This window comes from Gracilinanus agilis, chromosome 4 (assembly GCF_016433145.1).
Source record: "Gracilinanus agilis isolate LMUSP501 chromosome 4, AgileGrace, whole genome shotgun sequence".
Lineage (NCBI taxonomy): Eukaryota > Metazoa > Chordata > Mammalia > Didelphimorphia > Didelphidae > Gracilinanus > Gracilinanus agilis.
Genome location: NC_058133.1, coordinates 407,227,893 through 407,250,639, shown reverse-complemented (window position 1 = coordinate 407,250,639; position 22,747 = coordinate 407,227,893). Strand labels below are relative to the sequence as shown.

Here is a 22,747-nt window from a genome sequence, read left to right as displayed (position 1 = left end):
TCTCTCTCTCTCTCTCTCTCTCTCTCTCCCTCCCTCTCTCCTCTCCTCTCCTCTCCTCTCCTCTCCTCTCCTCTCCTCTCACTATTTTTTCACTATTTTTATATCAACCTCTTGGCAGCCCTCATCCTGAATCAAGTGAATAGCTACTGAAATGGGTCCAGACATAGTTTGTGCTGGAGCAAACGTGTTAGATCCAGAGAATTTTAAAGATTTCTTTTTTTCTTGAGAATCTTTCTGATGGAGTTTGTCATTTTGAGAAGTCCCCTTATGGTGTGTGACCTATTTTAAGTAGTGAGTAGTATTGGATTGCACTCTGTTGAATTTCCATGAATATTTAAACTAAATTCTCACACCATTTCATTGCAGAACAGACTCATGTTTATGTATCACATGTCTTTATATGGAACATGAAAATGATTGTAAAGTTCTTTGCAAGAAATAAAGTGTGATATTTAAAGGCTGAATTAGAATATGTAATTCTCACATAAAGAAAAAATGTACGAGAATCCTATTTCATTAACAGCTTCAAAAATCATTATAATTAGACATATAACAATTACCTTCCTAGTCAAAATACAGAATGTTCCAATGTGGTTTATGAATTCATTTAAAAAACAATTTTTCTTCTTTAGACATGTGAATACAACTGAGTGAGCAAATAATTAGAAAAGTTTATTACATCAGCTAATATACCATAAAAATCCTTGTTACTTTCTTATATTAAAATTCAGACAAAGGAGGCTTAATCCTCAAAAGAATTTCACCATAGAATATAAGAGGACTTGGGATTGTTCCTTTTTTTCATCCTTAGCTCCTAGCAATTACCTGGCACTTAGTAGGTACTTAATAATGCTTGTTGATTGATTTATTAATTGGTATCTGGTAAGCAAGTGACAAAGCAAACTATGCAATATTTTAATTTTAATTTGGTTTGATTTAATACAATAATCTTCAAACATTTCCTGATTTTTTGTTATTTTGTACTTGTGAAGTTGATTTAAAAGTTAAATAGAGTAGCTTATTAACAATTCATTCAAATTGTGGTAGAAACCCAAACTAGAGATTTCCTTTAGGACTGATGAACTTGATCTCATAAGTATAAATATCTTTCCTTTGGTATATATTGCAACTTATCCATATCTTCTTTTCCTGTGTGATTCTTACCTTTAACATTCCATAGATCCTTTGTAGAGGACCCATCCAAAATGCTGAGAACTTTTCTTTGTTTAAAAACATACACACATATGTATATATTTCTATATATATTTCATGTATAATAATTCAAGATTTCTCTCTGTTATCTCACACTACTTACTGCTTCATTGTCAGGCCACATCTTTCTCCTGTTATGCTTGTTTTTCATAATATCTTTTAAGCCACTTTTAAAATGTTTAAGTTCTTATTAGAAATACACAGCAGCCTAATCAATGTATTTCCTTTTCTGAAGCACAGATACTAAAAAAAAAATTTTTTTCAGTTCCAAATTCTCTCCTTCTCTCTACCTCCAACCCAACTCAGTGAGGAGGAAAAAAGACAAAACCTATTTCAAATGAGTAAATTTATATAAAACAAATAAAGAAAAGGAAAGAGAAAGAAAGAAATGCTTCAGTATGCAACCTTAGTTCATCAGTTCTCCATCTGGAGGTGGATATCATCATGAAGCCTTTGGAATTGTGGTGAGTCATTTTTTGTCTTTCCAAGATCTGTTCTTATATATATATGGTTTTTTGGGTTCTGCTCACTTCACTTTGCATCATTTCATATAAACTTTTTCTTCTTTTTCTTCATCATTTCTTATAGCACAATAGTATCTCATCGTAATAATATACCACAGATTGTTTAGCCATTTCCCAATTATTGGATATCCTCTAATTTCTAATTCTTTGCCACCACAAAAAAAAGAGAAGCTATAAATACTTTTTATACATAGAGATTATTTTTCTCTTTCTTTAATCTCCCAGAGCATAGCTCTAGTAACAGTATTGCTAGGTCAAAGGACACATGCAGTTTAATAGCCTTTTGGACATAGTTCCAAATTGTTTTCCACAGTGGTTGGACTAGTTCACAGCTCTGCCACTAATGCATTAGTGTGGCCATTTTTTCACATGCCTTGTAGCCTTTGTGATTTTCCTTTTTTTTTAATCTTACCCAATCTCATGAGCATAAAGTGGAGTTGTTTTTTTTTTTTAAATCCTTAACTTCTGTGTATTGACTTATAGGTGGAAGAGTGGTAAGGGTAGGCAATGGGGGTCAAGTGACTTGCCCAGGGTCACACAGCTGGGAAGTGTCTGAGGCCAGATTTGAACCTAGGACCTCCCGTCTCTAGGCCTGGCTCTCAATCCACTGAGCTACCCAGCTGCCCCTGAAGTGGAGTTGTTTTAATTTGTGTTTCTCTAATTATTAGTGATTTCAAGCATTTTTTCATGTGGCTATTTGTAGCTTCCATTTTCTTCCTCTGAAGGCTGTCCATTCATATCCTTTGACCTTTTATCAATCAGGGAATGATTTCAATGAATCCTTCTATTGCCCTCTGATACACCTGTAATTTTGATTATTTTGAGATTTTAGTATTCTGTGATTCATAGCCATATAGCAAAACCAATAGATTTTCCAGGAAAGAGAAGCATAGAATAATTTTAAATGCTTCATTATTAATCTTTCTTGGTTATTCAATTCTAGGACTCAGCTTATTGCTTACATGCAAAACTTGTCTTAGATACATGTATGTCTGGGAGAAGGGAGAGGGTAGTTGTGTGTGTATATATGTGTGTAAGTACATGTATACATACCTTCTAATGTCATAATCTCATCTTTCTGAATCCAGGTCTGACCTCAGACACCTACTAGCTGTGTGACACTGGGTAAATCACTTACTTTTGTTTGCCTCAGTTTCCTCACTGTAAAATGAACTGGAGAAGGAAATGGCAAACCATTCCACTCTGCCAAGAAAATCCCAAGTGAACAATAATAACACGTGTCAAGCATTGTGCTAAGTGCTTGATGAAATAAAAGAAAGGAATAACCTTAACATTAATAGTGACATTTTCTTCTGTTTGGACTTTGAAGACGAAAGCCTCTATGACACCAGTGAGCTCTCTAGGGGTATATTTCTCTCTATTCTATGGCTCACTTCATACTGATATTCAGGAGACTGCTGAAAAAATAAATTATCCCTGTTGTCACATCCAGTATGGGACTTTTTTGATTTGGGTATATTATATGGACAACACTTGAGGGAAGATTTTATTTTATTTATTTTTTTAACATTTGATGTTTTTACTTTCCCCTAACCCTCACTTCATCCCCCCATAGCCAATGTGCATTTCCACTGGTTTTAACATATGTCATCAATCAAGACTTATTTACATATTATTGATAGTTACATTGGTGTGGTCGTTTTGAGTCTACATCCCCAATCGTGTCCGCATCAACCCATGTGTTTGAGCAGTTGTTTTTCTTCTGTTTTTCCACTCCTGTAGTTCTTCTTGAGGGAAGATTTTAAAGTTTCATTTTGCTTTAATAAGTAAATGTTCAACCCCCTTTTAAATCCTCTCCCTTTTGTGAATCAATGATATGTTTTTTTCTTTTATTCTGAACTTAAGGAAGACCAAATAAAATGAACATTTCCATATGATGAGCAGAACAGAATAGTATTATTGAAAATGAATTTTATATCATGTGCTATTTGCCATATTTCTTCAATAAATTTTCTAGCTTTGATGTCACCTAGTTTTCTTTAGGAAATACTTTATAAATATATACACATATATGTATAATATACTCTTTGTAGAATAACAAATATGAATATAATGGAGCATTGCATTGATCTTTGCTTGTTGTACTTTGCTAAGTACTAAAAAAAGGCAAAGTAAATAATATGAATCCTACCCTTCAGGATCTCAAATTTAAAAAATTTTAATTTTGTTGTTATCTTTTGCCTTTACATTGCTATAATTTCTGAGTATTTCCCTCTTATCTCTCCTACCCAGAGTGCTATCTCATGTAACAATTTTTAAAAGATTTTAAAAAAGAAATAGAAAAAAATTCAGTAAAACTAATCAACATATCAATCATGTTTGACAGCAGAGGCAATATTCTGCACTCATAGTACTCTGCCTCTGCAAAGATGGGAAAAGAGATTCATTTTCTTCACTCTTCTTCAGGGCAAAGTATTCAGAATTTAAGTAATACTGATGTATCTAGAAATATCGATGACATACAAATGGGCTCCTCTTTCTTCCCTGCCTACATTTCCCAACACCATATAGTTTTATCAGCTTATAATTACAAAAATAAGGTAGTGTTCTTGTACAATACTAGGTCAGTATTTGTATTACTACACCTCCACTATACTATACTATGAAATATTCACTAGGGTATTCAAATGGAATCATATTGTAAATGAGCATGGAAAACTTATTAAAAATAATGTATCCTTTCTAACTCTGGGAGAAAGGGAGGGATCAGCATAATTCCTGGGATAGTAGGTGAAAGCAACAATGGGATACTTTGGGGAGAAACAGTTCATACAAGAGAGAAAGGTCTTACCAGTGAGATCTCTGTTTGGCCACCATCCAAGGTCACATGCTTTGCAGGTAAATTCATCTTGTACATATTCATTCTCTTTGCATGCTGTACAGATCCAACAGCAGCTCACCTCTCCTTTTCGGATGACCTAAAATATCAAGATCATTCTCTCAGAAAATCAACCATTTTGTTTCTTGTAACACCAGCACTTTAACTCTGGTCTTATTAGTTCTAGGTGAACCAGAAGCTCATTTTAAAGGATATTTCATATAACATGTGAATTTCAGAAAATATGGCATGGGACACATGCTAGATTTACAAGCAAATGTGATATGGATATGAAGCTGATGTGAAAAGGTCTCTTATGTTATTGTATGTTTTTAATGGCTGACAATATTTCACCTAAATCTGGAGAACACACAAGAAAACCCTATCATAGAGAGAGAGTTTGAAATGAGGTATAGCAGAAAGAACAAGGAAGCCTTAGAAATAAAATTCCTATTTGACTACTCCTTCTTCACAGCCATATATAGTCATCAAGTATGTTTGATTCTTACCATACAATGATCCTTCACTTATAGTATATTACTTCATTTTTGTCCCCCTCTCCCCAATTCCATCAGGCATTCATTAACTCATCCTGAACTACAATAAGAGCCTCCATCTGTATAACCTTCCTGAAATCTTTCTATCTCTCCAAATTCTTCCTGCAGATAACTGTCACGATCACCTCATTTCTCAGGTCAAGAAATTTCAGTGTTCCCCTAACATATTTCCAATAAACTCTAAACTCCACAGCATTACATTTGAGGTTTACTGTCCTCTGTACATTGTGTCTCTTCAGCTTCCCAATAATTTTTGTTTGTGTATGTGCATGCAGCATATTGACTCATTCTTTCCCAGTCACTCAACTTATTACACAATGACTTTTTGACCAACCTTTAAAAGTTTTATCCTTCAAAAAGGGGAGAACCAATAACTTGTAATTCCATTTTGCTTTTTTTAAAAAAAAAATCAACCCTTCCCTCCCTTCCCCACACCAAAGAAGGTAACATCCAGCAAAATACATAAATTTCATGTTTCCATTTTTCAATTTATTCTCTGTAGGTAAACACTCACAAGTTATTCTTCACGTATTAAATCTATAGCTTTATATAATGTTCTCTTGCTTCTACTCATTTCACTCTTTATTATCTCATGTAGTTCTTTCCAAGTTCTAAAAAAAATAATCTGCTCATTGTTTCTTGTGGCATAGTAGTATTCCAGCACAACCATATACTGCAATTTGTTTAGCCATTGCCCAATTGATCTCTTCTATTTCAAGATCTTTGCCCACACAAAAAGAGCTGCTATAAAATATTTTAGAACACATAGTTTTTTCCCTTTTTTCCTGACTTCCTTGGGAAATAGATTCTGTGAAAGTATTACCCAACACTGTGTTAGTGCCACCACTTTTCTATATCCCTTACCAACACTTACCATTTTGCCCTTCTGAGATTTTAGCCAATCTGATGGGTATGAGATAATATCTCAGGATAGCTTTGTTTGTATATTCCTAATCAGTGATTTAGAACATTTTTTCATGTTATTTAGAACATTTTTCTGTATTTATCTTTGATTTCTTTAACCAAAAACTGTCTGTTCATATCTTTTGCCCATTTATCAATTGGGAGTTGGCTGTAATTCCAATTTGGATCTTATTATTACTAATACAGAAGAACTGAATGCTGGGTGGAAATGGTAGGAATTCTAGAAAAAAGTGACAATTTATTCTTAGACATTGTAACAGAGAAAAGGGAAAAATCTAAGTATAGCCTGATATGCATTATAGAATTTGGGAAAGCAGATTTCAGCAGGTTCAGAGGAAATAGTGGTAGGATGCTATCTCTGAAAATGCCAAAAAGTAAGTCAGTCTATGGGAATGGGAGAAACTCAAGGATGGCATTCTGAAAACATGAAGGGAAAGTTTAAATGAGCAATCAATCAAATATTTATTATGTTCCTACTATGTACTAGTGGTAGGAAGAAAAATGGGATTTATGTGAAAAGACTCCTATGAATGTAAAGGGAACTGACCAGCCAGATTAGATCTTTTTGATGTATATAAAATGGAAAAACAGCCCCGGCAACAGAAGATGAATATGAATTTATTATAGTACTCTAACATGTGTCAGGAATACTAAAGTTCCAAGTAAGGTGAAGCTAGTGAAGGAAACTAAAGGCAATACAATATTTATTTAACAATTTTTAAAAAACCCTATACCTTCCATCTTAGAATCGATATTGTATATTTGTTCCAAGGAAGAAGAGTGGTATGAGTTAGGCAATGGAGATTAATTACTTGCCTAGGGTTACAGGACTAGGAAATATCTAAAGTCAAATCTGAGTCCAGGGCCTCCCATCTCTAGACCTGCCTCTCAATTCATTGAGCCACTTAGCTTCTCCCAAGGGTTTATTTTTAAAAGCTCAATTGGAAGATAAGGAGGATCAAAGAAGGGATTTGACTCTTGTTTGGGTTTGAGAGGATGATGAAAAATGAAAATAGGGAGGAAGCAGATCTGCTTCTTCCTTAGTTTGCTTCTGTTTTTTCTTTTGTCAAATAGAATGACTTTTACCCTGGAAATGGCAAGATAAAAATTGCTAATAGGGAGTTAATGCCAAGACAAATGATGAGTTAATAGGAGAGCACCTAGTCTCGGGATAAATTTGTTATCCAGTTCAGATGAATGATATCCTTGAGACCTGAAAGAATCAGCTAATGTGATTGCAGAGTAATTGTGAAATTTGGTGATATTCAAGATCAGGCCAGATTATCATTTTGGGGTTACATTATGGTGGAGATTTCTTTGGGAGCTGGATTAAATTACCACTGAACTAACACTCAAATTCATTTTAACAGCAAATACGATTCAAGAAGTGAGCAGCGTGATCAAAATCTTGAAGAGCGGAGAGGCTTCTGGGTCTGAAGGAACCCAATTTAGAATCAGTAAGAATGTAATTTTTAAAAATCTGTAGTTAAATACACTTGCTTATATTCGGGAATATTGTAAAAATAGGAAAGTGGAACCATACAATTCATAAATTTTAGGTTAAGAAAGAAGGCAGATTTAAAATGGAAAGATCAGTATAGGCTTTTCTGTTCATTCTAAATAAAGAGTCAAATGAATTTTTCAGAAGCTGAGAAATACAAAGAAAGAATAAATTCTTGTCAAACAGAAATAAATGAAAAATATAGTAAGAGAGATGACCAAGGGGAAGGAAAGTTGATTCCCTGATATGATGCCAGATGGTGGTGGGATATAGAGATATATTTTTAATAACTTCAAAATGGAATAAATGAAGCTTTCAAGGGAAGTAGTAAAACCAAAGTCATTAGAGAGCAAAACAAATATTTCTATCTAGAGAAGTTTTTAATGGCATGCTCAGATAGGAAAAAGTAAAGGTTCAGAAATAACTAAAATCAAAGATCCTAGAATAGATGTCTGTACAGATGGGGTCAAGGTCTTAAGAGAATAAAGCAAAGAAGTATAAAGAGACTACTTGTGGGTGTTTTGAGATATGCAGAAAGAGAATGAAAGGGGAAGGTGGACTTCCAGAATGAACACTGAAAGGTTAAAATAATGCCAAAAGATTAAGTATGGGAAATGGAGTTCTGAATGGAATTGTTTCAAGAGAAAGATAAGGTTTCAAGAGAAAGATAAGAAGAGAGTTTGTTTATGTTCATATTATATTACAGGATGAAGAAACAATTTAACAGCAAATATAATTCAAGAAGTGAGCAGCATGATCAAATCCTTGAAGAGAGGAGAGGCTTCTGGGTCTGAAGGAATCAGATGTAACTGGTATTTTTAAAAGGAAAGAGAGAAGGAAGGCAATAGAAACTTCAGGCTACATAGTATAGGCAGAGATAGAACCTGGATTCAAGTTCTTCTTCAGTCACTAGCTATGTAAGCCTTGGCAAGTCAGTAAATCTCTCTAAGCCTTAGTTTTCTCATCATAAAATGTATATATGTATATATATATATATATGTATATGTATATATACACACACACACACATACACACACACATAGTTGACAGGTTAGCTTAAATATTTAAATAACAGAGTCTGCCAAAGGAAAAAGGTAGAGAAGATATTTTTAGTTTTATCTAAATAATAAATATATAAGTATATATATGAACATACATATAAATATGCATATACATAAATTATATATAATAGCTGGAAAGTGAGTTTAAATCACAAAATTTGACAAAGTAAAAAGGTGAGGAAACTATTTTTTAGGTTTCTTTCAAATAAGCAAACACACAATTTATGTCTATCTATTCATATCTATATGTAGCTAACTAGCTAGCTAGCAAGTAAACTTAAAACACAGAACCTGAAAAAGGTGAAGAAAAGATTTTTTTAGGTTCAACTCAAGGAAAAATAAATGACTTTTGATTTAATTAACCATGATGTTTTCTTTAAGAACCTACAAAACTTTGGAACTTATTAGCTACCACCTCCCATCCTAGCAAAAACAAATGAACAAGCAAACAAACAAACAACAAAACAAACAAAAATCCACTCTCCCTTTGTACTTCTCTTTTTATGCTCTTGCAAAATTGGAGTCATTCCTGATTCTTCCCTCTTCTTGGCCTGTATTGATCCATTGTCAATTATTGCTAATTCTATTTTCATATCACATGTTTGTATTAATTACTTTTCATTACAAAGGTTACCACTCTCATTTGAACCCTATTACTCATTACTTCTCAGTAAAGTATCATTATAGATTCCCAATTAATTTCTCTACTTCCAGTTCCTCTCCTTGACTATCTATCCTCGATTCACTGTCAAAACAGTCTTCCTAAACCACCTTTCACCTTGTAACTGCTTAACTATCTGTCATAGCTCCCTATTCTTTCTAGGATAAAACACAAACTTATCAGTCTGGTATTTAAATCTCATAAAAGTCTGACCACAATCTATCTTTCCTGACATTTCTGTACTCTGTATTCTTGCCCAAATGACCTACTAGCTGTCCCCCAGACTTGTCCTTCCATCTGTACCTTCACACAAAATCTATCTAGATATTCTGTCTATGTGCCCTCTCTCCTTTTCACCCTCTAAGATTGTTAGGTTCAACCAAAATAGGATGTTTTCTATAGAAAGTCATTCTAGGGGCAGCTGGGTAGCTCAGTGGATTGAGAGCCAGGCCTAGAGAATGGAGGTCCTAAGTTCAAATCTGGCCTCAGACACTTCCCAGCTGTGTGACCTTGGGCAAGTCACTTGACCCCCATTGCCTACCCTTACCACTCTTCCACCAAGGAACTAATACACAGAAGTTAAGGGTTTAAAAAAAAAAAGAAAGTCATTCTAGACCACCACCACCACTTTTCTTAGTTAGATAGGAGAACATTTCTTTAGATAGTCATTCTGGACCAGCACAATCCATTTTCTGTTTATGTTCCCTTCAATTTAGTAAGTAGCAATGCCTAGGTTTGAACTCTAGTAGTCTGTCTCCAGGTGTAGCATTCCCCACTGTACCATACTACTCTTTAAAGAAAGGAGTGTTCCTTTTCTGGGAGTGAACAGCATTTTTCTTTATGGGTCCTTTGGAATTGTCTTGGATTAGTGTCTTGACCAGAGCAGCTAAGTATTTCAGTTGATCATTCTTACCATATTGCTGTTGCTACATAGAATGTTCTCCTGGTTCTGCTCACTTCACTTTGAATAAATCTTCCCAGGTTTTTCTTAAACCATCTTGCTTACCATTTCTTATAACCCAATAACATTCCATTACAATCCACAATTTGTTCAGCTCTTCCCCAAATGATAGGGATCCCCTCAGTTTTCAATTTTTTGCTATCACAAAAATGAACTAAAAATATTTTGACTAAATTTTTGACCTTTTCTCTTTTTTTATCTCCTTGGGATTCAGACATAGTAGTGATAAAGCTCAGTCAAAATGTATGCATGGTTTTATATCCTTTAAGCATAGTTCCAAATTGTTCTCCGGAATGGTTAAGCTGATACACAATTATACCAACATTGCATTAAGGTCCCAATTTTTTTCATATCTCCTATAGTAGTTGTCATTTTCTTTTTCTTTCATTTTAGGCAATCATAGAGGTGTGATGTGTTATCTCAGAGTTGTTTAAATTTGAATTTTTCTAATCAGTAGATCTTTAGAACATTTCTTCATGTGGCTATTGATAGCTTTGGTTTCTTCTTCTGAAAACTGCCTGTTTATATCCTTTGACTATTTATCAATTGTAGTATGGCTTTTATTTTTATCAATTTGGCTCAGTTCTCTATATATTTGAGAAATGATACTCTTAACAGAGAAATTGCTGTAAATTCCCTCCACCCTTAGTTTTCTGTTTTCTTTCTAATTATGTCTGCATTGTAATAATTACGTTTTTACATTTTTTAAAATTTATTCATTTATAACATTTCTCCATGGTTATAGGATTCATGTTCTATCCCTCCTCTCCTCCCACCCCCTCCCATAGCCCACACACAATTCCACTGGGTTTTACATTTGTCATTGATCAAGACCAATTTCCATATTATTGATATTTACATTAGGGTATTCATTTTGAGTCAATATCCCTAATTATATCCCCATTCACCAATGTGATCAGGCAGTTGTTTTTCTTCTGTGTTTCTACTTCCACAGTTCTTCCTCTGAATGTGAATAGTGTTCTTTCTCATAATTCCCTCAGGGTTGTCCTGGATCATTGCATTGTTGCTAGTAGAGAAGTCCACATAATAAGCACTTTTAAAGAATAAGGTCCACTTAAATATTAGGTTTTCAATTCAATGTCACTTATTCTATAGTAGCTTCTCTTTGATCTTGCCCCTCAACCAGTTGTTAGTGTAATTACTTTCCAGTTTTGCTTATATTTTCCTTATCTATGTATAAACAATCTTTCTAATAGAAAGCAAACTCTTTGAGGACAGGAAAGATTTCCTTTGTATATCTGTAACCCTAGACTTAGCATAGTGCCCTGCTTATGATAGGCATTTAACAAATGTTGATGTGTCTAAGAGGAAGATTATTTTGCTAAAATTTTAATAATAAGGAAGCATATTTTATAAACAGGTCAAATTTGCCATATTGGAACTTTGAGTGTCTGACTTTAAGTTTGAAGGAAATCTACCACTGACTAGATTGGATTGAGGGAAGAAGGAAGAAAGAACAGTGTCTTCTGCACCCATGAAAGAGAAGTCTGGAGAATGAATTAGGAGATGGCTTTTAGAAGGAGACAGACAGAGAGAGAGAGAGAGATAGAGAGAGAGAGACAGAGAGAGAGAGAGACAAAGAGACAGAGAGACAGAGAGAGACAGAGAGAGAGAAAGACAGAGAGATGGAGAGAGACACAGAGAGAGAGAGACAAAGAGAGACAGAGAGACAGAGAAAGAGAGAGACAGAGACAGAGAGACAGAGAAAGAGAGAGACAGAGACAGAGAGACAGAGAGAAAGAGAGAGACAGAGGCAGAGAGACAGAGAGAGACAGAAAGGCAGAAAGATAGTGGCATACAGATAGACAAAGGCAGAGACAGACAAAAGCAGAGACAGAAAGAAAAATGTAACAGCAGACCCAACAGAGGAAGGATGATAAGAGAGGGGAAATAGGAAAGAGAAAGAAATTCAAAAGAGCAGTGGCAGACACTTTCCAGTGACCATGGAACAAAATATGTGCCCTTTCTTTTGTTCCTCCTCTGATTATATCACTGCCTTCCCTTCAACATAATTCTCCTAGTCTGCTCCCCAAACATTGGTTTTTTTAAACTCAATCTCCCAACATTTTCTTCTCATTTTTTTCTTGTAGGACTGTATTGACAACTTTTAGTGGAAGTCTGTAAAGAAATTTGGTTTGTAACTTCAGTAGCTCTATACTTAATAATTGCTTCTTCAGTTGTTTCATGTCACTTCTGACTCTTTATTATCCCACTTGGGGTTTTCTAGGCCACTTCCTTCTCCAGCTCATTTGACAGATAAGAAAATTGAGGTAAACAGGATTAAGTGACTTGCCCAAAGCTAGTTAAGTGTCTCCAGACCTGCTAGAAATTGCTTGGTAAACTTATTTAATGGGGAGAATATCAAATGATGCCTTTTCTTAAGTGGGAACAAGAGGGAATTGACTGGGCATTTTAATGTAACAAGCAAATACATTTATTTAAGAATAAATAAAAAAGTATTCAAGACTATTTAGCAATATACACATAACAGTGAATAACTGAATTGCACTGAACTATACTCTAGCTGGTTGTGGTAAGACTAGAATTCCTTTCATCCTACCTTCCATTCACCCAACCATCCATTTAGAAGATATTTAGAAAAATCATTAATGTTAAGATAACTAAATTCAAGTCACAGGTCTGATCATTTCACTCTACATCAATAATCACATTTGACTCCCTTTTGCCTCTAGGATAAAATATAAACTCTTTAGTATGGCATTTAGGACTCTCTACAACCCAGCTTCCCAACTTTCTTTACAAATTCTCCCTCCTAGCCAAACTGGAATAGTATCTGTTCTCTGAACTTGATTCTCCAATTCCTATTCTGTGCATCTGCACAAAAAAGGAAAGAAGCAAATATACATTGATTGTTTCCCATGTGCCAATCATTATGCTTAGATAATGTGATCTCATTTTGTCCAACCCTGGGAATTGATGCTATTATTATCTTCATTTTACACATGAGTAAACTGAGGAAAAGAGAGGTTAAGTAACTTGGTCAGGGTCACATAGCTAGAAGGTATCTGTGGCTGAATTTGGACTCAAGTTTTCCTAGCCAGGTCCAGCACTCTAAGCCAAAGTGCTCAGGACTTAATTTATTGAATTGAATTTTAAAAAGATTTTTCCTAACATTGTTTCAGATCTTCCATTCATAGGAAAAGCAGGAGTGCTTTTTAAAAGCATTTTAAGCTACATTCAGAATGAAAAGCCTTTCAGTGTTAATAAAAGAATTTATTAACCCTGAAATTAGCCCTAAAATTCTCCTGGAAATTGGCTCTGTCTATATTTTGGAAAGGCTGCTGAGATTGCCTTTTATGTCACCTGGGTCTGGTAGGTGGCAAATTAGTTGTGTTTGAATATAAGTGCTGTTATTTGGTAAACAGGATTTGAATTTCTTTTATTTCCACACCGCCTGTAGAGTTTATGGGGAACAAACAAATAAACATTTTTCTCCTTTAGGGACAAATGTTTTCCCACTGAAGGGCAAAATGCTTTTAAAACAGAACCTTCCCTTCCCCAATCTACATTTATGGTAAATCTTCCATGTTGCTTGATAAGTCATTTTCTAGTTATGCCCAACTTTCAAAGACCCCATTTAGAGTTTGCTTGGGAAAGATACTGGATATGATTTGCCATTTCCTAATCCAGCTCATTTTACCGATAAGAAAACTAAGGCCAACATGGTTAAGTGACTTGCCCAGGTCCACACAGCTAGTGTTGTCTGAAACCAGATTTGAACTCAGGAAGAAGAGTCTTCCTTACTTCAGTCCTGGTACTTTCTCCACTGCAATAGAGCCAAGCAATGCTTTCTAGGCACTCATATTGCCAGGCATCAGGAGCACAGTTTCATGGATCATCTACCCTCTGGTTTAGCAATGAATGACCCTGCTTCTCTTCCAGAATGTATGAGCCATTATACAAAGGACTAATAGTTGTCCATTCATATCCTGCCAGGAATAAAGTTGGCAGGAAAGAATTACTATGGAGAGCTTGTGTGCAGCAAATTTCAGGAGGAGGGGGATATTGTTTCCTACCTGTTTTTTTCCCCTCTCACTTTTAATACCTAGAAAAACTGCTATTTGTCTATCTACAGATATAGATGGTCCTGTAGGCTTATTACAATGGAAAAGCATACCTGTAATACACACTCTGGTCTTCTGGCTTAGAAAAATCGACACCTGGGACTGTGTTCTCCCTATTCTATGGCCACAGGTACAATCAGCTTGGCATTGCATTACTACCTACCAGAGTGTTGCTGGACCCTGGAGAATCCCTTTTATCAGGGGACTGCCATGGAGGAACACATGGCCCTAGGGACTCTGGGCACAGGCCTCCATAACCCAAGACTGCTTAGCTGCTCAAAAGATTTCCCTGGAGCAAGACTTAGATAGCCATCCCCTCCTAAGGGACAGAATGTAGCACATGATCAGCCTTGGAGAATACGCAGATGGTCGTCTCCATCTTTTTCTCTTTTAAGATGAGATAGGACTCTTGAAATTAAGATTCTTTTCCTCCTTTAAGATGAGACAGGGATACTAAGATTCAGCATGCTCAATAGATCTTTCTCTATTTCTGATTAGCAAAAATGTTTCTAAGCCTTCCATTGTGCTTTGCTAACACAAAAACTGTCTTTGCCTCTGCAACAAGAGAGTGGCACAAGGTGCAAAGGATACCTGGAATACACCCTAGCAGGGGTTCCCACCTGCCTCGGTGGCTGCATTGTTTATGAAGTTGGTTTGGCAGTTTGGGGTGGAGGGTAGGGTAAGGACAGACTCCCACACGATTGCTGCTACACCACCAGCTGGCTTGGATGACATTTATATAATGACTTGGCTGCACTAAGAGATGAATCATAGTAAATTAGTGATGGAAATGACCTATTAGGTCATCTAATCCATACCCTTGCCACTTCCAAGTGCCTCCTCCTATCTATATTTTTCACCATCTCACTCAATATGGTTTTAAATAGTGTGAGGTAGTTTTCACCATCCTTCCCTTAAAGAGGATTCTCTTACAACTGAACCCTACCATACGTCCTTTATTTTTGTTCAGACATAGCTTCCAGTCAATTCTGCTCTTACATGATATAGGTGCACCCCCAAAGCACCACATTATGAAAAAATCATGCAATGAAAAAATACAGAACTAATTGGGGAAATGAGGTTAGGGACAAAACACTAAAAAACTTCATCAGTGACATATAAAAAGAGGCAGTTGTTCAGTCACGTCTGATTCTTTGTGATCCCATTTGGAGTAGACACTGGACTTTTTTGCCATTTCCTTCTCCAGTTCATTTTACAAAGGAGAAAACCAAGGCAAACGTGATTAAGCAACTTGTCCAGAGTCACACATCTAGTAAGTATCTGAGGCCAGGTTTGAACTCATGAAGAGGAATTTTTCTGACTCCAGACCTGGCACTCTATCCACTGCGCCATCTTCCTGCCCATATAAAAGTATGCATACATTGTTTTTGCTGAAGTGCTGGTTGTTAAATATTTACCAAATTGTCCCTGATTATGGGGCAGCCCAGGGAGTACCAAAAAATTTTGGAAACTACCACAGCACCTTGTAGGAAGGTAGGAAAGCGTACCAGAAATTTAGTTTAACAAAGACCTCTAGATTTCAATTTATAGTACTTTGATTTAGATACAGCCCAGTGATGTGGGCAAGTGAGTTGTCTTCTCTGACCTTCAGTTTCTCTATCTATAAAAATGCAAGTGATAATGACACTCCAGAGAGCCACAGGGGCATAGTAGATTGGGAGCCAGAAATATCCGAGTTCAGGTCTTAGTGCTGAAACTGACTGGCTATGTGATTGAAGGAAGTAACATCCTCCAAGGAAAGTGTTTGAGACTGCAAGTTGCTAAATAGGTTTTGATTTGTACTGGCAGAGTTTCCTCACTAGAATCTCCATATACCAATGGCATCAGGGGATTGGAAAAACACCACCACCATTGACCTTTTGGAAATCACAAAATGCTACAATATGAGGTATTGCTACTATCTGCCCCAATTTAAAAAAAAATGAATAATAAGACTTAAAGTACCTCTCTCACAAGCTACCCATACATAATATTCCATCTCCTGCCTCTGTGCCTCAACTGTGTTCCTCCCATTTATTTCTAAAATCCCTTCATTTCTCAACTTGAGTACCACCTCTATTATAAGACTTTTATTCATCCCTCCAATTGTTAATTCCACGGAAAATTATTTTGTATTTAGCATATATATATATGTATATGTATATGTATATATGAGCATATGAGATTTCCCCCAAGACAAGGTAAACTTCTTGACTATACAAGAATGTTTGATTTTGGTCTTTGTATTCCCAGCAAAGTAACTAAGTGGATTAGAGGATAGAGACCTGGACCTATGGCAAGGGTGATCTGAGTTCAAATTCATCCTTGGACTTTCTAAACAGATCACCTTGGACAATCATCCTCCATCTGCTACAGTTTCCTCAACTGTAAAATGGGGATGATATTAGTACTTTCTCCCAGGGCTGTTGTAAGGATCAAATGAGACAATATTTGTAAAATGCCGACAACAGTGCCTGGCATATAGTAGGCACTTAATGAATACTTTAAAAAAACAACACTTTATGATCTGTCAGTATCAATTCTAAGACAGAAAAGTGGCAAGGGCTAGGCAGTGACTTGCTCAGAGTCACACGGCTAGAAAGCATCTGATCCAGATTTTAACCCAGATCCTCCCAACTCCAGATCTGGCACTCTATCCACTGTAATTGCCATCTGCTCCTGCACTTAATAAATTCTTGTTCTCTCCACTTGTGGGGTCTAGTACACTGTCTTGCAAATGATACATGCTTAATGAGTATAAATTGCTGCAAAACTCACTTTACTTTGTACATAGAGGGCAGTTTTTAGTCAAGTTGACAAGAATTTTTAAAGTAACTATGGTGGTATTTAAATTTTGTGAGATAGAATGAAACTAAATTTATTGACTGTACAATTTTTTAAAATCTTTAGTGGGATGAAGCAGTAGATAAGTACCCCTTTGGCTACAATCATTTTTTTTCCTTTTTTTTTTTGGCACTTGTTCACAAGATTTCAGCACATTTAAAATATTTCATCATGAACCCACACTTTCCTGGATATAAAGTACACTTTTGATGAATACTGCATTTTTCCAAGTCTAATCTTGATTATAGCCCATGGGTTTTCAATGGATTTTAAATGAGGTAAACTCCTACATCACTGAAGCATGATTGATCTCCTTTCCTTAGATAAATTTATTAACCTTTTTTGATATGGGAATGTTGCTAAAAGTCATGGTTGAGTGTTCTAATATCTATTTGCAGATTTCTGTAATTTTGGAACTTAGCTTTTTATGATTATTTGCAGCAATCATTTCAGAGATTTGGGGACAATTTTCATTTTTTACTACATTTTCCTTTGCACTTTGGTGATACTGGTCCCGTTTAATTGTGGGCCTGAATGATCCTTAAAATGCTATGAAATGCAATGATCCTTGAAATGCTTGGTTTTCCCAAACCTTTTGCAATTATCTCTAACAGTTACTGAACTGTGCTCTTTAAAAGTTTTAGCTTTTTGTACATCCATTCTTTAAAATCCACAGAATTAAAAATACAACAGGAATGGGTATATAGCATATGATGCAGCTGTACTGAGAGCTAACTACAATTGTGGAGATCATCTCAATGTAGTTTTAGATGTTCAAAATTCAGAAACAGTCCAGTGTTAGTAGAAGCACACACACACACACACACACACACACACACACACACACACACGATCATTGATGTTACAAAATGAAACCATATTAAAATCTTTGCTTTTCTCAAGTAATTAACATATAATTATTCTATGTGCTTGGCACACGGATGAAAACAAAATTGATTTTGTAAATCATAAAACCCCTCAAAAATAGGAGATATTGTAATTAAGGGACATAAAAATGGGCAGACTACCTAGTCAATTGGGTTTTCTGAGGAATCAGCCAGCTTATGGGAAGTAAGGGGAGGGGATGAAGGACACCAATGTTACTCATTTCAACTGGGCTATTTTAGTTCTGTGCTTTCCCAAAGTTCTTCAGTTTTCTCTTCAACAAACCACAGGAAGAGCAATGGTCCTTGAGTTTTAGTTTTCCTGTTGATTCCATTTTTATGTATTATTTTAATTAGTGATCCTCCTTTGTTACATTCATATACATATATATTCTTTTATCTGTTTTTCACCGAAAATAAACTATTTTTAACTATGTTAACAATAAACTACATTTAAATCAAGTCAAACTGAAAAGAAGGTAGTACTCCCATACAATGTGCCAGATATTGTGTTAAACTATGGAGATACAAAGGAAGAGGGGTAAATAGTCTCTGTCCTGAAGGAAACTGCATTCTAATGGGAGAAGCAGAGTGGAAATAACGTGGAATGTACAAAATCTATACAAAGTAGATGGAAGGTAGTCTGAGAGGAGAAGACAAGAACAGCTGGGGGAACTAGGAAAAGCCTCCTGTAGACATGTGGGATTTGAGCAGATGCTCTCTCTTTCCTGGGATAGTGTCCAAACTTATTACCATAAATGTATTACATTCCCTTTTTCTTTCTTCTGATGTGCACAAAACCTCAGTTCAACTAAAACTGATGGAGGAAGGAAAGGGAATAGCCGGCTTATTATTCAATAAAGTCTTGAGACTTACCTTAATCTGACCCTTCAAACAAGGTTCACTGCACACAGACCGTACCATGCCACTTTTGTTCATTTGGATCTTATAGTCATCAATATTCAGCACCCCTTCATGCCAGGTCCCAATGTGGACATAATCGTACCGGTTTGCATCCGTGTATTGAAGATTCATGATATCATATCTAAAAAGGAGAAGTAGCAGCATATCATTGCAACATATTCTTTTTTTTTTTAAAACCCTTAATTTCAGTGTATTGTCTCATTAGGTGGAAGAGTGGTAAGGTTGGGCAATGGGGGTCAAGTGACTTGCCCAGGGTCACACAGCTGGGAACTGGCTGAGGCTGGGTTTGAACCTAGGACCTCCTGTCTCTAGGCCTGACTCTCACTCCACTGAGCTACCCAGCTGCCCCTGCAACATATTCTTTTAATGGTATCTTCATTCTGTGTAGATAGTAACACAAATTTCCTGATTCCTTCCTTTGGTACCCATCCATCCATCATCTATTCACCTCCTTCAATACTTCAAATGATCAATGATTTTATGAGAGAACAACATTACGCCATTGCCATAATCTCGTGAGATGTTTTGGCCCAAAGCAAAACAAAACAAAAAATCCAGACCAGCATGTATTGGCTAACATTTTGGTTAATAAGTCTCTCCGAATTTAGTAAGTGGGGAACTTGGACAACAAACACCCAGTTTGTCATTTGCCTCCTCTTGAAAGCAGTTTTTAGCATGCCAGGCTTCATTGGAGTTTGTGCTCCATTCTTTCAGTACCTGAATTTTTGACCGTCATGGATTTTCTGCATTTGACAAAAATATAGTGCATTATTTACATTGTGAATTTATAATTCAATCTTGGATAGCTTCTTAAAAGCATCATTATCTACATGCAGTAAAAATGTTAGCTTTCAGGTTATTAGCATCAGTAATGCTAATGGAATAATTTTCATACTTATAGAGATCCATTGGAAAACCCCTCAGAAGTCATTGAGAATAATTTTCATACTTATAGAGATCCATTGGAAAACCCCTCAGAAGTCATTGAGAGGATCAGTATGATGTAACAGAAATAAAACTGGATTTGGAATCAAAATACCTGGATTCAATACCCTCTCAGATAATTAGTAGCTGTGTGACCCTGGACAAGTCATTAAACCCCACTGTGCTTCAGTTTCCTCATCTGTAAAATGAGATGCCTGAGTATGATGGTGTCTAAAGTCCCTTTCAAGTCTCACTCTAGGATTCTAAGTCTCATACCTGAAACTTATTATCTATGTGACTTCAGGAAATTCACTTAATCTTTCAGAGTCCATTGCCTCATCTGTAAAATGATATAATAAAACTTACACTATCTCCCTCACAAAGTTACTATGAAGAAAATGTTTTATAAACTTTAGAGATTTATATAGATTTAAGCCATTATCATCATTCATTCTTCTGTATGATGTGCTTACCATGTAATTTGAAAAGAGAAAGTAATAACCACTGAAGAGCAAGGCAAGATTCTCCAAGATATTCTCCCTAGCTACTTCTCTCCAAATCTCAGACTTTTACAACAGAAAACTAATTCTACATTTTGGGCCCTCCATCACCTTCTCAACTTATCCAGCTGAAATTTGCTTTCCCTGGGGCAACAGACTAATTTTCACTTCAAACTAACACCAGATTTTTCAAACACAGCAATAGGGGGAAAACCAGGGTGATGATGATGGACAAAGGAGATTTTGTTTTTCTCTCATGGACCAAATGAAAATTATGTCAAGGTAGAGGACTGAGTTCTTTACATTCATTCCATACATTCTTTTTACGATCATTCATTTATTTATCAAGTATTTATTAAACTTTCATCATATGCAAAGAAAGGTCTTAGTACTTGGAAAGAAAACATTTTTCTCCTGGTTAGTGCCAAAATATCTCAGACTTATTTATGTAGCCAGTCTTCAATGTAATTTGCTGCTGCATATAAATCTTGTTTATGATTTACTATTAACCATTTTAATTATTTGGATTAATGTTCATTTCTAACCCCCCCAACTTCATGGTTATTAAAGCTGAAAAACCTGCTGTGAATGTTTAGTATGAATGGTTCCCTTTAAGTTTCTTTCCAATTTCTCTCTCTCTCTCTCTCTCTCTCTCTCTCTCTCTCTCTCTCTCTCTTTCTCAGGGCAGTGAGAATGGCAATGTTTTCTTCTTCCTATATCTTTGTTTACTGAAACTTCCCCATGTTTTCTCTCAGTGAGGAAATGAGTTTCCATTTCATTTACATTAGCATTGAGAAAGTGAAAAATGTATATCACACACAATCGCACCCCCCCAAAAATCCTGACAAAACAAAACACACACACAAGAAGAAACTGGAAATAAGAACTACTGCTCATCTGTCACAAAGTGATAATTAAAGCTAACTCAATTCTCTTGACCCTGGGAGACTTTCTTATATGTTGGAATTTATTTGGAATATTCTTGTGCAGTAAATTAGTTTTGTTTTTCTTTGCATTCTCCTATTGTCTGCAGGTTATGTTAAGTGATGATTAACTATAGCAATTACAAGGATGAATATAACTGTGTATAGTGGAGTTAAAGAAGATAGAGGTGGAGGGAGATTGAAAAAGAAATTGAAAAGGGATTAGCCAACTACATCCTAGAATAAATAAAATGGTTCCTGTGAATTGACTTGAGAACAGCAGTGACTGAGCCCTTGATTAATATCTTGGGAAAAATAAACTAAAAGAGAGGATTGCATCTTCAATGAGAAAAAAGTGTGTACAGTTGAAAGTAAGCCCTTTGCCTTTGTGCAGCTTATATTTTATGTGTTATTTCCCAGAGTATTGTAAAGACTTTGAGGGAGTCCTAGAAGGATGGTGAAGAAAGGTATTTTTGTATTCCTTGCATGATAACTATGAGTGAATGAAAAATAAATAATATTGAATTAAGTAAGAGCATAGATACAGTGGGAAAAATAAAAAAATATTTCATTTACTTATTTACTCTGTATAAAAATGTTTATCAGGTAGCTATCACTATTTGCAAGGTGCTTTTAAAGTAATAATAATAATACATGTGATTATCCTATATGTCACTAAAAACTTGACAAAAAATTTTAAAAATAATACATGATGAACATTTTTATTTTATTGTGCTCCTTTAAAATAAGAGGAGGTAATATATCATTGCTTTTATTTTTTATAAATAGATTATAATGAATAAGCTTGGACCAGTGATGGCGAAACTTTTAGAGACCAAGTGCCCAAACTGCAATACCCATATCGCATGTGAGCCCACCCCCCACCTTACCCCAGACAGGGGAGGGAGGAAGTACTCCCATTGGGCTGCTGGGCAGAGGGAAGGGTGAAGTAAGAAATGTCCTCAGGTGCATATGGAGAGAGGGAAGGGAGCAGCCCCCTCCGGATCATGTGCCATAGGTTTGCCAACATGGACTTAAGCTAAGCTATGAGATACCATCACATCAAGGCATCACTTAATGTTCACAGAACATCCAAGAAAAGGACCAGATGTTGAGTTCTGAGTACTACAAACTAGGAATGATATTGACAAATCAGAGTTTTCAAAGAATAGTAAATACAAGGAAGTTTTCTAAAGGAAATGGAAATTTTAGCACAAAGAAAACAAGAAAAAATGTGATTTCTAGTCAAGTATTGCACAATCATATTATAGAAGAAATATTATATTTGTTCTGCTCAATCCCAGAAGGCAGAAGTGAGAGAAGTGAGCAGAATTTGGGCTTGGTATAAAGAAGGGGAAGCTTCCCAACTATTAGAGGCATAAAAATTAGAATATGCTACCTT

General features: G+C 35.7%; 1 protein-coding gene across 1 annotated transcript in view; it reads right to left on the bottom strand.

Annotated features, from left to right (window-relative positions):
- GRM1 (glutamate metabotropic receptor 1) overlaps nucleotides 1-22,747 on the bottom strand; it is a 418,809-nt gene that overhangs the window by 33,144 nt on the left and 362,918 nt on the right. Inside the window, exons 5-6 of the mRNA XM_044675454.1 lie at nucleotides 18,951-19,119; nucleotides 4,549-4,675 (exon numbers count right to left, since the gene is read on the bottom strand). Of these exons, the coding sequence (XP_044531389.1) occupies nucleotides 4,549-4,675; nucleotides 18,951-19,119 (296 nt within the window). The remainder of the gene's footprint in view (nucleotides 1-4,548; nucleotides 4,676-18,950; nucleotides 19,120-22,747) is intronic.